The 16,320-nt window shown below is 36.5% G+C and overlaps 2 protein-coding genes and 1 pseudogene across 2 annotated transcripts; all 3 read right to left on the reverse strand.

Annotated features, from left to right (window-relative positions):
- Positions 1-4,240: 4,240 nt before the first annotated feature.
- Positions 4,241-5,023, reverse strand: LOC147786602 (uncharacterized; annotated as a pseudogene).
- Positions 5,024-5,576: 553 nt separating this feature from the next.
- LOC147786603 (uncharacterized) lies at positions 5,577-5,993 on the reverse strand. Its single transcript, XM_087120214.1, has one exon. It carries the CDS (start codon positions 5,991-5,993, stop codon positions 5,577-5,579), a length of 417 nt encoding a protein of 138 aa, XP_086976340.1.
- A 3,250-nt stretch (positions 5,994-9,243) lies between these two features.
- Positions 9,244-10,072, reverse strand: LOC111781623 (transcription factor LRL1-like). Its single transcript, XM_023662313.2, has one exon. It carries the CDS (start codon positions 10,002-10,004, stop codon positions 9,417-9,419), a length of 588 nt encoding a protein of 195 aa, XP_023518081.2. The 5' UTR covers positions 10,005-10,072; the 3' UTR covers positions 9,244-9,416.
- Between the last annotated feature and the right edge of the window lie 6,248 nt (positions 10,073-16,320).

The raw sequence follows: 16,320 nt of genomic DNA on the forward strand, positions 1-16,320 counted from the left end.
AATACCTTGCGTAGATATTGTGACTGAGTCAACCAGACTGTACCTTTTTTCCGATCTCGCTCTATCTCCATTCCAAGTATTTTCTTTGCATGGTCTAAGTCTTTCATTTCAAATGTTTTAGAATGCTCATCTTTGAGCTTATCAATCTCCACCTGTCTCTTCGAAGCAATTAACATATCATCAACATATAAGAGCAAATAGATAAACGATCCATCATCGAGACACCGATAATACACACAATGGTCAAATTGACTATGAGTATACATATGCTCTACCATGAAATGATCAAACCTTTTATACCATTGGCGAGGGGATTGCTTCAGCCCATACAAAGATTTCTTCAATCTGCATACTAAATGTTGTTGTCCAACTACTCGGAAACCGACTGGTTGCGCCATATATATTTCTTCTTCCAAATCTCCATGCAAAAAAGCAGTTTTTACATCGAGTTGTGCAAGCTCAAGATTAAATTGAGCAACCAAAGCCAACAAAATTCGAATGGAAGAATGTTTTACCACAGGTGAGAAAATTTCATTGTAATCAATACCTTCTTTTTGTGCGTAGCCTTTAGCCACAAGTCGAGCCTTATAACGTATATCAGAAGAGTCTTCCTTTTTTGCAAAAACCCATTTACAACCAATTTCCTTCTTATCTTTTGGAAGTTGTACCAAATCCCAAGTTTGATTTATCTCCAATGATGTTATCTCCTGATTCACAGCCTCTTGCCTGTGTAAGCTATCCGGGCTCTGAATAGCATCTTTGTAACTGTTAGGAACTCCATCAATCAAAGAGAAAGCATATACTATCGTATCATCAAACCTTGCAGGTTTTCGAATTATCCTTCGTGGTCTATTCTTGGCGATTGACTCAGGTTCCTCCACTCTTTCATTTACAAGGCTTTGCTCCTCAAGACTTTGCTCTTTCTGTTCTAAGACATCAAAGTTATTATTTACCTGATCAATAGGTTCTTCAGTAGGAGCAACCACATCAAGAGAGAACACCACCTTCTCCACCTGCTTCAATGTCTCGTCATTATTTTTAATTTTCTGCAAAAACATAACAGATTCATCGGATGTCACATCTCGACTATAACAATCTTACTTGTTTCTGGACACCATAACCTATAGCCCTTCACACCTTTGCTAAAGCCCATAAACTTGGCTTGTTTTGCTCTAGGATCCAGCTTTGAGTCTGTCACATGATAATAAGCAGGACACCCAAACACATGCAATTTATCATAATCACTAACAGGACTACCTGACCATACCTCAAGCGGAGTTCTCCCACCGTTTCCAGAAACAGGTAAACGATTCACCAAGTGAACTGCATAACTGAGAGCCTCAGCCCAAAATGCCTTACTCAATCCTGCTTGAGACAATATGCATCGAACCTTCTCTATTAATGTCTGGTTCATTCTCTCAGCAACTTCATTTTGTTGTGGCTTACCAGGAACAGTGAAGTGTCGAACGATCCCTTCATCTCGGCATACTTTAAGGAATGGATCATAAGTATATTCTCCCCCGCTGTCTGATCTCAGCTTTTTGATTTTCTTGTCAGTCTGATTCTCTACCATTTTCTTCCACTCTAGGAAGATTTGGAGAACCTCGTTTTTGTGCCTCATGAGATACATCCAAACTCTCTTCGAGTAGTCATCAATAAAGGTGACAAACCACCTCTTTCCTCCTAATAAGACATTCTTTGTGGGACCCCATACATCAGTGTGAACATAATCCAAAATGCCCTTTGTTTGGTGTATAGCTGTACCAAACTTCACATTTTTTTGTTTAGCAAATATACAATGCTCACAAAAATCAATTTTTCCAGTTGTGGCACCCTTAAGGACTCCTTGGTTCACTAATGTCTGAAACGCCTTCTCACCAGCATGCCCGAGTCGCATGTGCCATAATTTCGATATGTCTTGTTCTTTCGAACTTGCCACAGCAGCATGCCCAATTATTGTGGTTCCGTTGAGGTAGTATATGCTACATCTTCTAGTTCCTATAATTGCCACCAAAGCTCCACGAGCTACTTTCAAATTCCCTCCTTCCAAAATGATGCGATAACCACTCGCATCCAAAACGTCAAGTGAAATCAAATTTTTCTTCAAGTCAGGGACATACCTCACATCTTTGAGTTTTCGTATAACCCCATCAAACATCTTGATTTGTACTGAGCCGATTCCCATTATCTTGCAAGTACTATCATTGCCCATATAGACAACTCCACCATTGAACTTTTTGAAGTCCAAAAACATCTCTTTGTTGGGACACATATGATAGGAGCACCCAGAATCAAGAATCCATTCACTGGTTTGACTGGCTGATAGGGAGATTGTCAAGGCATCATCTGTATCAGTGTCGTCATCTTTGACCACATTGGACTTCTACCCCTTCTCTTTTAAGATCGAACAATCTTTTTTCCAATGGCCTTTCTGTCGACAATATGCACACTCATTTTTATCAAGTTTTCTCCGATTATCAGATCTACCTCTCGACTTTAATCGAGACTCTCCACATTCGTTCCTTTTCCAAGTAGAAGTCCTTCCATGAGCAGTGAGAACATTTGCGCTAGAGCTTTGATACGTCTCCTTTTCCTTCTTTCGCATCTCATTGTTTATTAAAGCATTTGAAACATCTTCAAAATCAATATTAGTGATTCCATGTAGTAGGGTCATTACTAAAAACTCGTAGGATTCCGGCAAATAGTTTAATAACAACAACGCCTTGTCCTCGTCATCAATCTTAACATCAAGATTGAGCAAATCAGTGATGATTTTGTTAAAATCATCTAAATGCTCAGCCATTGAGATACCTTCCTTGTAGTCAAAACGGAAAAGTTTCTTCTTCAAATACAGTTTATTTTCCACACTCTTCTTCATATATTTCGCTTCAAGCTTGTCCCATAATTCTTTCGCCATGGTAACCTTCATAAATGGATATTTCTGATCCTTGCCAAGACAGGATCGAATAATTCCACAGGCTTGCCGATTTAATTTCGTCCATTCTGCTTCTGTCATGTCTTCAGGCATCTCCTCTTGGAGAGAAACATCGAGGTCTTGCATGACCAGCAAATCACTAACTTCGCCTCGCCAAACACCAAAATTATTGGTTCCATCAAATTTCTCTACCTCGAGATTGGAACTCCACACTCTCGATCCATGTCGTGATGGTTCTGCCATTTGCAATAATTAATCTGGATGTAACTCAAAAACACAATTCTTGAAAATTGATTTTCAAGAGAATAAACACGATTGTGAGCACGTCTAATGGTCGATGAGGCCCAAACTTTCACAATACCCCCAAATACCACAATAAGGCTCTGATACCACTTGTTGTGCGCCGAAAGCGGAACAAATGTACTCACACCACCAAAGTTACTCAAAACATCCAATATGACACTCAAAACTTGATGATTTCAACCGCAGAAAGAATGGCATTATATAGCCTTCTGCTAAACCTAAAGATAAACTAACAAGCCTAAAAAGACCTTGAGAATAGGTCTTGTCCTAGAGAATAGGGCTTATGACAGTGTTCAACAAATGGGTCATAAATGTGTTGTCATGGAGAGGAAATTTTCATCGCCGCTTCTATATCATAAAGCCTGTAAGCTTTTCAAACTCTTAGCTTTTGACTCTTCACTAACTCCGGCAATAGCTGAAACTGGAAAGTGAATGTGGAAGATGGGTCATAAATGTGTTGTCTCCTATTCTTCGCCTTATTCAAGCCAGATGAAAGTTTTTCAAACTCTTAGCTTTTGACTCTTCACTAACTCCGGCAATAGCTGAAACTGGAAAGTGAATGTGGAAGATGGGTCATAAATGTGTTGTCTCCTATTCTTCGCCTTATTCAAGCCAGATGAAAGCTTCTGTAAGCTTTTCAAACTCTTAGCTTTTGAATAAATGTGGAAGATGGGTCATAAATGTGTTGTCATGGAGAGGAAATTTTCATCGCCGCTTCTATATCATAGAGCCTGTAAGCTTTTCAAACTCTTAGCTTTTGACTCTTCACTAACTCCGGCAATAGCTGAAATTGGAAAGTGAATGTGGAAGATGGGTCATAAATGTGTTGTCTCCTATTCTTCGCCTTATTCAAGCCAGATGAAAGCTTTTCAAACTCTTAGCTTTTGACTCTTCACTAACTCCGGCAATTGCTCAAACTGGAAAGTGAACGTGGAAGATGGGTCATAAATGTGTTGTCACCTATTGCATAGTCTCTCATCCAGACTGAATGTGGAAGATGGGTCATAAATGTGTTTGTCTCCTATTCTTCGCCTTATTCAAGCAGAGGACATTTTCATCTGCCGCTTCTATATTATAGAGTCTGTAAGTTTTTGTCTCTTCACTAACTCCCAACAAAACACAACTCAAACTCTTAGCTTTTGACTCTTCACTAACTCCCAACAAAACACAACTCAAACTCTTGTCATCTAGCTTAGTTCTCCGAGTTGCCTCCTCTTTTTGTCTCTGAATTAACTTGAGTTCATGATATTGTTATTCTTCCTTCCGCTGCCTTCCGCTGCAGCTCCAGAGCTAATCGTCGCTGAGCTTCTTCTACCTTTCTTCTCCTATTCTCTTCCAACATTTTATCAAGCTCTTCTCTCTCTTTCCATGCTTGTTCTTCTTTTTGTCTTGTAGCAGTAAGAGAGGTTTCTTTCTCTTTCTCAAGCTGCACATCAACATCATCAAACAACTTCTTGCGACCTTTCTCTATTCGTCTTTGTAATTCTAATTTAGTCTATTTAGAGTTTAGTCTTTCTTCAAAATTTTCTGAATTAATTCTTCCATCCTTCTAGCTGCATCTTCTTCTAACTTCTTCAACTCTGCTTCATGCCTTTTCTTCTCTTTTTCCTCTTTCTTAAGCTTCTTTCTACGTCGGTGGCTAAGGGAATTTGAACCGCTCCTTCTCCTGGAACAGGTAGTGGAATGATAGGGGGAAGGACATGGGTCCCTTCTGCTTCTCCAACTATGGTGATAGGAATTGGAGCGAGGAGTGTACGACGGAGATCTTGAAACACTTCTCCCCATGAGTTTCAATTGAGTTTGAACGGATGCTACGTTGAGATATAGCATGCAGTACGAACATTTGATTCAAAGACATCTTTGTCTCCATGATTAAGCCTCTCTAAGGATGAAACACCTTGCACGTTCCATTTTGAAACAAAATGCTAAGCCCCTTTGCTTGCAATTTCCCAATACTTAGCAGATTGTTCTTCAGCTCTGGCATATAGAACACTCTTGTAATTATCAGTATAATTTCATTCACTTGCAGTCGTACATTACCCTTTCCAGTTACATCCATGTTTGAGTTGTTGCCCAGCTTCATTGAATCTCTGAAACTTCCATCAAAGTCTGAAAAATATTCCTTCTTCCCACACATATGACTGCTACATCCCGAGTCAAGGAACCACATATCTTCTCTATTGACCTTATTCATATTCACGTAAGCCATTAGCAACATCTCTTCTTGAGTCTCTGCATAGTTTGCCTCCTTCTCCTTGCTTTGACATTCCCAATGAAAATGTCCTAGCTTGTGACAATTATAGCACTCCACTATGGCTTTGTTGAAGGTTTGTCTACCTCATCCCCTTCCTCTGCCTCTAAAGCTTCCACGACCTTGACTCCTTCCTCCAGATTGTTCACTATGAGTGATCGTCAAAGCGTGTTCTTCTTCAACATGAGAACTCATGCGTTGTTCATGCACAAGCAGACTACTTTGCAACTCATCAATGGTTAAGATTATTGTATCCTTGGACTCCTCAATGGAACAAGCAATATAATCAAACTTGGGAGTCATAGATCTCAGAATCTTTTCAACTACTTCAACATCTCCTTTGTTCTCACCATTTATTTTCATCTTGTTGGCTATGCTGAGGGTCTGAGCAAAATACTCATTTACAAATTCTCCCGCCTTCATGTCAAGCATTTCAAACTCCTTCCGAAGAGCTTGCAAATGTGCACGCTTTACCCGTGTTGAACCTTGATATTTCTGCTTCATAGAATCTCATATGTTATTTTTTGTATCCTTGTTGAGGATTGTCTCCAAGATCGAACGATCTAATGCTTGAAATAGATAATTCTTTGCTTTCAAATCTTTTAATTTCTGATCTTCAATGTGCTTCTTCTGGGCATCTGTGGAAACGATGTCTTCTGTTGCTGCAGAAATCTCATTCTCCACCAAATCCTACGGTACTCCTTTGAACGCAAAAAGTTTTCCATGAGCATCGCCCAATGATCATATTACCCATCAAATTTCGGAATTGCAGGCTGCACAAATGAATTCTCATCGACATACTTTTATTATGACACACGTAGAAGACTGTTGCTCCTAATTTTAACTTGGCTGACACACGTAGAAAACCGCTGCTTCTAGTTTTAACTTTGTTAGTTTAGAGCATGAGTTTTAACTTGGCTAGTTTAGGGCAGAGACACGAAGGCTGCTGCTTCTGGTTTTAACTTGGCTAGTTTAGAGCATGGCTCTGATACCAAATGTTAGGAACAGATAGAGAAAACTGAAAAGAACAGAAGAATTAGGAGAAATCTCACATTCTATTGAAGAATGAAATTGGGTATTATATAGCGTTACATAATCAAATCCGGACAAAATCTACTAGGACTAAATCAAATCTAATCCAATAACTTAATAAACCTAACATCAACAAACTTCTTAACAAAGTTTAACTCGATTGAATTAAAATAATTTGGGCCTGGATTTACTGCAAAGGATTTGGGTTGAAGACAACTGGGCTGGGCTGCAGCTCAATATGGGCTGGTGTTTTCAAATGGGCCTGGATTTATTGCAAAGGATTTGGGTTGACACCCTCGATGAACAAACTAAATTTAAATTTTATTTAAAAACACTTAAAAGACTATATTCACTAAAATTTAACGTTCTCCCGACCATAAGGTCTAAATTTCTAGAGGGTGTGGAAACCTCTTACTAATAGACGCGTTTTAAAATCATGAGACTAAAGACAATACGTAACGAACCAAAACGGACAATATCTATTAGCAATGGGTTGGGGCTGCTACAAATGGTATCATAGTCAAACATGGAGCGGTGTGCCAATGAGAACGTTGGCCCTACAAGTGGAGTGGACGTGAGATATCACATTGGTTGGAGAGGACAATGAAGCATTTCTTATAAGGGCGTGAAAACTTCTCCCTAACAAACAATTTTTAAGACGTGAGAAGAACGACAATACATAATGGACTAGAAACAGACAATATCTACTAGCAGTAGGTTTAAGCTGTTACATTTATAAAATCGTTACAAAGCACAGTAGTAGAAGGTTTCAAATTCGTCAACATGAGATAAAGTTTATCGAGAGCGTTATGCAAAACGCGGAACTCAAATAAATGAATGTGAATGTATTGAATTGAATTGAGGAGAAAGAGAAGAGAAGAAAGCAACAAAAGGAGAGGAGACAAGGAGGACTGAATTTGTGTTTATTGAGGTGATTGTTCATTGGGAGTGATGTGTTAGCAGGCCGCAACTGCTTCGGTGGGGCTCCCCCTCCGACTCTGCCGCCATTGTCAATTGCCAATTGCCTTTGCCTTTGCCTTTGCCTTTCCCTTTGCCCGCCCACCACTTTAAACCTATTCATTACGTTGAGTTCCTATCTTAATGTCCTTATTAACTACAAAACCACTGGATTTTTGTATGTATGGAAAGCCTTTCCCTTCCTTACCTTTGTACATTCCCAAGATTTCAATACATAGATCACAAAGTAGGTAAAAGGTTTCATTCAATAGACGGGTTCGTTTTATGCTTTCTAAAATCGTGCTCGTTTGTCATGTCATATTAAAGAAGAATATTGTTTGGGTCAAGTCATAAATGTGGGAAAAAGAGAGGGGGAGAGGCGATTTTGAGAGTCGTTATTCTTACACTGTTTGTGCATGTTTTACATTTATTGTCTCTGTGGTTGCAATTGTAAAGTAGTAAGGATTCGTAAAAAGAGACTCTCTCACCCGTTGTTTGTTTGATGCCTTATCATTTGTAACGAAATTCCAACGCCAACCTGTTCACTTGTTTGGAAAATTATGTGGGATTGTGACGTATCTAATTTCCACGTCTAATCTCTCTCTTTCTCTTCCACTTCTTTTTATTTCTATAATTCTTGGATCGTAATAATGTTATATTGTCATCTCTCCTTTTCTGGTTCATTCATCTCAAATTACTTCAACCATTATTTCATTCTATTTACATTTTTTTTCTATATATATTTATTTCTATTTTTTTTAATTCGATCTTACTCAATTAATGTTGATTTTTTTAAAAAAAATAAGATTATAAGTTTAGTGGTTCTCTAAAAATTTTGAAAGAAGTTTTAAAATTTTAATTTTATGTTTAATAAGTATTTAAATTTTTAAAAAAATGTTTAATAGATTTTTAAAGTCGTCGCTTAAATTTTAAATAATCAAATCGATATTCAATAAAATCCTAAATTATCAATTTTATATCTTATGCGTTTGAGATTTAAGAATTGTTTTTAATATTTGTAAAAGAAATGTAAAATAACGATCATGTCCAAAATTTAAATCAGAATTTGAAATTTAAACGTGACATTTAGGCCTCAACATTCTATTATATCTCATGTAACATGACACCATTAATTATCCTCGATCTGAACTATATAATTTGTAGCATTAACGTAAGATAAATAAAATAATTAAGATTTGAGGAGTTTCTATTTTAAGATTATTTGAAGTTTACATATTTGTCTCCATCAATCAACATATCCAAAACTATCATATTTTCGTGGACAATAAAGCGTCTTCGTGTCCCAAACACCCCTTAACCGACCTTCCCAATCAACACGTTTTATGTCTTACGTTTTTTCCTTCAAAAAAAAAAAAATACATTAATTAATTAAACATAAACATCTAGCAAGTACAAATTAAAACATTGTTGGATAACGATTAATTTTAGTAATATATATATATTTAAATTATATTCCGATAATGATGGTTTGAACTTTTTATTTTGAATTTGTAAAATCTACCCAGATTTTTAAAAATGCTGTTTATACCACGATATTGTTCATTTTGAGTCTAACCTCTCGTGGATTTCTTTTTCTCAAAAAGTTTCGTACCGATAGAAATAATATTTCTTGCTTATAAAATCTATTATCTTACTCTTAATTAATCATGTGAGACTATTATTGAGCTCAACATATCTCGGAGTGGGAAAAAAATAAAAACCCATATGAATTACAAAGTTGGGAAGTTGATGCAATTTTGTTACCATAAAGTTCTTAGATCATACCCCAAATTTGAAATGATTAATGATTATAATAATAATAATAATAACTCTAGATTTTGCAAAATACATAGTAATTAATAATTAACACAATTAAGTAGGTACAAATCCCACATGAAAGAGAGGGAAAAAAAAAAGAAAAAGAAAAAAAAAAGAGAGCTAGAAGTTCATGTAAGCATCATAAGAAGAGCACATGTATTGGTCTTGTCCGGAAGGAAAATAAAGGGTGTTGGGATCGAGCTGAGGCAACAAATTAGGGGGCTCCTCCATTTTGACGACGTCGTTTTGGGAGTACACAAAACTATTTGTGTGGTTGTTATGGAACTCGCCGCCAGCAATTTGGTCCAAATGGAAGCCACAATTCACGGCGGCGGCGGTGGCGACGGTGGAATTGGAAGAGTCATCATAATCAACGAAATTAATCATGGTTTGATGAAGCCAAATTTGGGTTTTCAAGAACTTTACGTAATGAATGGCTTCATCCAGCATTGAAACAGTGTCCATTTTGGTGCCGCCCGGAACTAAGCTCTGCAAAATCTTGAACCGGTCGCTGATTCTATGCCGTCTTTCTCTCGCCGCCACGCTTTGTGGGTCAGTGGACAGCTTCACCACGCCTTTGCTCCTCTTCCCTCCGCAGCTACCGCTATTGTTTTTCTTCAACTTTTCCTTTCTGGTTGCTCCGGTGGTGGCGCCGCCGGAGGATGACCCACACGAGCTGGGGTTGCTCGCCGGAAAGGTGTAATCCATTATTTTTCCAACACACCCACTTGGAGAAACGAAGTGAGATTCAAAATGAGTGATGGATTTTTTTAGCTTTTATATTATTTTATGTATAATGAAGAGAGAGAAAGAGGAGTGAGAGAGAGAGATGTCGCCATGTGAGTCAACCGATCTCTGGCGTTGGATTCAATCCTATAAAAACCCTAGACGGGAATCCCCTTGTCTCATTGTGCAAAACAAAATTACTCCCATAAATTTCAAATTTGATTTTAATTTAGTGCCCATGATTTTGTTCTTATACTCATATTATGCTCAATTATTTATAAATATTTCAAAACTAATACGATAGAAATTAGTTAAATTATTTGATGTAAAGTTGATGTGATTCAGTACCTTTCATTCGAACTCAATCTAGGTAACTGTCTCAATTCCCGTCAAGTTGTTTTAAGTCACAATCGACTTTTTGTTCAATATTATAATGTATTTCTACTCTCGATGTCAAATGAATATCATAACTTTTAAAACATTATGACAAATAGTACATAACAACAATCACTAAAACACGGTTCTTCCAGTTCCCCTTAAATCCTTCAACCCTCAATCTCTTTTTCCCGTTCCCTTAACTCACTCTTCTCCTTTCTCCGGTAAATGATCTCCTAAATGCACCATTTTCATCCTTATGACTTGTAGAAGAAAAAAATAAAGAAAGGCGAGAAAGTACGTTTGGAGTTAGATTCGGAACTAAATAAACTCCTTCAAAAATTTCTACTTCAAACCCAAACCCGTAAATAAACTTTAGCTTTAAATCAAACCTTAACGAGTAAGATCAAATGAACAACGGCTGAAAAAATTTAATGACTTCAAGTTAGTCAAACAAGTTAAGTGAACTTACCATTGTAACGCTAGATAAGTAGAGTGTTGTATGAATAACACTTACTGACTGGCTTATCTACACGTTATTTTTAATACTATGATATATTATGTTATGATTATGTTATGCTTATGAATATATTTGATGCATGTGTTCCAAGTATGTTAACCCAAATATATTATGATACGTGTAATAACTCAAAATAAAAATAATAATAATAATAATAAATGAAAGTTGTCCCATATCTGTTATGTTGAGAAATTGGGAAGTTGAGTTCTATTATAAAAAGGAGGTCCCTTGGTCTTCCTTTCATCCCATTTAAGTGGTTCAAAGCTAGTTGAATAATACATTTTATGACAGCTCCACTGGCGGCTAGGGTCTGATACGCTCGGACCCTTTCCTACTAATTCCAATTCTTCAAAAGCGTTTAAGGTGGAGCCAATTTTCACATTAGAATCGTAAGAGACTTCTTAGCTTTAAGCTAGCATCAAGGGATTGTAGTAGCTTCGGCTTAGACCAACCAAGTAAGTGATTCTACTGTCGGCTTAGGCCAACCAAGTAAGTGACTCTACTGTCGGCTTAGTTGACATACGACCAATGACCCTGTGTGCCATATGTGTGATATATTTGATATGTGATGTTATGATAATGTTGCTAAATGATATGCTAAATAACATTATGGTATAAATGAAATGTTATATTATGTTACAATAAGTTATGTCATGATGTACTATGATATGTTACGATTAAGTCATGATATGTTATGACATGCTATGATATGTTTTAAAATAAAAAAAAAAATTATGAGGAATAAAATGACTTTATAAGAGCTTATGTATGTAATATGTGAGGAAAGAATGGGATTGTGTTGCAAGATTTATATTACGATGGAAAATGTGAGAACCTTCCGGCCTAATTGTATTTTCACATGTATCGGGATACTTTCCTTTTATGATGAGTACAGATGCGTACATTATGAGACTGAAATGACCATCATGTTTATCATAATGCTACAACAATTGTTATTCTCTTCGGGTGTCTGGCAACAGTCTAGAGAAGCTAGCCCGACCAACAAGCCCATAGGTATGCTAACCCGCATGATGGGCCCATGCTTGCATTTGTGGGTCGTGTGTAGAGAAGTATTACACATCCAATTTATCTGGATTGAAAAGCCGTCTAAGAGATGACGATTTTAAATGATAGGTCACATTTATTCTGCATGTGTTTGCATTCCCTAACCCCAATAATGACGTCACTTACGAAGTATTTGTTTAAATACTCAAGCATTGTGGTATTCTCATATTTTAAGTAAAGGCAAGACACCCTAGTATAATTGACGTTGACGTCACGTTAAACATCATGAAACCTGTGTTACAGTAATTACATTTTTATCTCGTAAATCTTAAATTAGATTAGGGCATTGTTTGCTTTTATTTATGTTTCATATGGAATACTTTTCTTTATTGTTTCCACGTAAAAAGATCAAATTGGTTTAGTTAGAGAGGGAAGGGATGGGTTTGTGTGGTTGGAATTGGATGAGTTTAGGATTAGATTAGGTTAAGGAGAGGGAGGGGACCCTCAACACTCTCCCTCTTCCTCACAATCATCACAACTCGGCAATCACAGGAAAGACACTACTTTTACTCACGTTTAGGGCTCAGAACAATGAAGCCAAAGGGATTGGGGATGCTGTGTAGGGGGTTTTAGGGTAGAGGGGGTCCTTCCACAGGGCTGCCTCACCCACTGCAAATTTCTAAACAACATAATCACATCTTACTTTAATTATCCAACATTAAATTTTTATATTTTTATATTATAAGAACAACAAAAAAAAAATAGTTATTATTCCTATCTAACTCGATCTAATTCGACCCATTACTTAGAAGTTAACGATTCAACTCACTCCGCTCTTAAAAAATAGAAAAAAAAAAATGAACAGTAGAAGGCGATGATTAGCGGACCCCTCCAATCTAAAAAACATAGGACGATGGTCATTAGTGGAACCACGTATAGGAAGCATGCAATTTTGCAACTCTCCCCTTTTTTTCTTTTGCCCATCTCATTAAAACTCCACAAACAAAAGCAATTCCTTTTCTTTTTAGTATTTTTTTTTAAAAAAAGTTAAAAATAAACTACGAAATCCGCTTTAAACGGGTCTCGGGAGAAATTTCCACATTCTTATAAGAAATGCTTCGTTCCACTCTCCAACCGACGTAGATCTCACAATTCCCACATCCTTATAAGAAATGGTTCGTTCTACTCTCTTCAACCGATGTAGATCTTACAATTCCCACATCAGTTATAGTGTTAGCCTTGAGAAAAAATTCGAAAGGAAAGTTCGAGGAGGACAGTGTTTGCTAGCGGTGGAGTTGGACTTTTAAATGAACGGTGGGAATTGGAAAGGGAAAGAAAGAGGGGGAAGTAAAGGGAGAAATGAGGGAGAGGGGGCCTGGGTAAGAAAGGAGAAACAAAAGCACATGTAGTAGCTCCGGCATTGGCGTTGGGTTGGTAGAACCCTAATTATTCTTATTTACTTTCTTCTACTAAATATTACTGCCTTTCATCTTTTTACTTACCTTACCTCACCTGCCCCCCACTCTACTCTCTACTCCAAAACCAGTCAGAGAGAGAGAGACATAGATTGGTCATTCATTTTGGTTAATTCAACTTCCTTAGGGTTTTATCAACACCCACACTCATTCCCTTTCTATCTCAACTCCAATATCTACCCTATCAACACAAATTCCCTTTCTATCTCAACTCCAATATCTACCCTATCAACACAAACAAGACTATGGTATCCATATATGACTCAAAATTCGACTTTTAATATCAACCATACCATCCCTGAACTAATTGAGCTATACTTAAGTTGATCCTTAAAAAGTATTTCTTTAATAATAATAAGTGTGGGTATGAAGAGTGTACAGTAGTGTCGAGACAGAAGAAGAAAGTTAGTACAAATTTGGATTAGCCAATTGATTGAATCATTCATATATTGGGTCCCTCAATCAAATAGTGTTTCTGATGTGAACTTTCCTAAATACACCACACCAAAAACCTTATTCAAAATCATTTTCCACTCTTTTTCGAAAACCCTAATTCCCATAAATACTTAACTATTCACGTTTCATTATTCTTCAATATATTTCTCGACCCATCTTTTCGGAACTATATATGTTTATGGTGGTTGAAGTATGTTCATAATTACGAATTTTTTAAAAATATTGAGACGTTTTTTGTATTGAAAAAAAGAAAATAGATGAAAGGATGAAAATGAAAAGTACAAGTGCATGTGTACCAAACCATGGGGAGGGGAGTCAAATTCAAATGATTATGTAATAGGAATAAAAATGGATTAATCAAATGAGTGTTTTTTTATTTACTCTAATATAATAATGTTTCAAATTAAGGGTTTTAAACCATTAAACATTTTTAAATACTTTTAAAAAGATAGCACTTTTTTTGTGGGGAAATAGAGACAATAAAGTAGCAGAGGTATAAAAGACTATATTTGCAAAGCAATCCTAAACTTGAGCTTTGATGAGGCCCAATAACAAGCCTATAACTTCGGCCCAATACAAGTACGAGGCCCATTTTGGATTTTCTATGTTTTAAATGGCCCAAACAGAAATGGTATTGTTGGTTCAACAATAAAGTGTGCATAAACACTAATGATAACAGTTAACGTGATTAATAGTCGTAGCATAGTTGGCTCGACTCATAGTACAACCCACGCTTAGGCAGAGAATTATTGACTCCCAACGAAAGGACCTTAACTTACAGAAAATCCTAAGCTAACTAGCCTAGAGTCCACTAGACGAATTCAAATTCTCAAAATCCTCAGATGAATAACTATTGTGTTAGGGATGCCTTTGTGTCCTGGCAATAGAAGAGTTAAGAAAATAGATATTAACAGAGGCACACGACTTGCCATTTGTCATGCACCCAGGAGGTACTAAGATGTATCAAGATTTAAAACAACACTTTTGGTGGAGAAGCATGAAGAGAGACGTGGTTGAGTTTTTGAGCAAGTGCTTAGTGTGTCAACAAGTAAAAACTCCCAGAAAAAAGACGACAGGGATGTTACAGCCTTTAAGTATACCAGAGTGGAAGTGGAAAAATATAGCTATGAACTTCATAGTAGGACTACCCAGAACGTTGAAGGGCTATACAGTGATTTGGGTAATTTTCGACAGGTTGACCAAGTCGGCATACGTCCTACCAGGAAAAACAACATGTACAATTGAAAACTAGTTCAATTGTATGTGAAAGAGATAGTAAGGCTACATGAAGTCCCACTGTCGATAGTGTCAGATCAAGACCCACACTTTACATCAACATTTTAGCTTAGACTTCAAAAAGCACTGGGTACTCGCCTCGACTTTAGTACCGCTTTCCACCATCAAACAGATGGCCAAACTGAGCGCCTAAACCAAGGGTAGGTGTAAAATGACTAAAATACCCCTATAATTATGTACCATTGACTTATGACCAAAGTAATCCATGAAAATTGATGAGGAGCCTTATGTCATGGTTTGAATGGAGTATACAAAGTTACAAGACCATTGGAATATGCTAGGAATTAAACCAAGATTTGGGATGATAAATGACAAAAATACCCCTATGAGAATTCTAAGATGTTTTCAAGACCTTAAAAGATTCAAATACTACGAAAACTTTGGGATATGAACCAAGAGGAAAAGTACGTAACTACCCCTTAATATATTTTATAAGAAATCAAGGTTTTTATGAATATCAAGTGACAAGATGCTTATGAAAAACTTATGCATGTAAAGAAATGTTTATGACTCATGGATTAGGGTGTACTCATTAAGAATTTTTGCTTAATTGTGCTTCAAAACTTAAAAAGAAAAACTCTTAGAACGAGAAATCGAGATATCCTAAAGAGTTCCTGATGAGTAGTGCAACATGTTCCTATGACACATACTACGTCGAAAGGAACACATGAAGCTTGGGCGTAGGTATTCAAACTATGTCTCATATCCATGCTTCGCAAATACTTGACTTACTTGATGTACGTTCTAAACTACAGAACTCTATAGATAGACAAGGACTCAAGTAATTCCGAGATTAAAGCACTTTCGACAAAAGTTTTTTTTAGAGCTATATGATGTAACAACGGTAAAATAATAATAATAATTATTATTATAAAATAATTATAAAATAAAGAAAAAAAAAAAAGTAACTTACCTCTCCTCTTTCACTCCTTCCCTAAAATACCTCTCTCTCTAGTATCATTAATTTTTCAAAGAAAAAAAATAATAAAAATGGTTTTACTCTGATTTACCTGAGGAGGTAGAGGGAAGAATTTATCACAATAGGTTTTTCTTTTATCTTGATTTTATTCCTTATTTTGTTACCTTATTTAGATTTTTGGTTAGAAATCAAATAAAAATAACTATTTACAGTGTTTTTGTAAATTGCTTCATGATGCATAGTGGGAAACTA

Source organism: Cucurbita pepo, chromosome 19 (genome assembly GCF_057944985.1).
Source record: "Cucurbita pepo subsp. pepo isolate OVF chromosome 19, ASM5794498v1, whole genome shotgun sequence".
Lineage (NCBI taxonomy): Eukaryota > Viridiplantae > Streptophyta > Magnoliopsida > Cucurbitales > Cucurbitaceae > Cucurbita > Cucurbita pepo.

Coding starts and splice junctions, on each gene's coding strand:
- LOC147786603 (XM_087120214.1), bottom strand. CDS start 5,993: ATGAAGCAGAAATATCAAGGTTCAACACGGGTAAAGCGTGCACATTTG.
- LOC111781623 (XM_023662313.2), bottom strand. CDS start 10,004: ATGGATTACACCTTTCCGGCGAGCAACCCCAGCTCGTGTGGGTCATCC.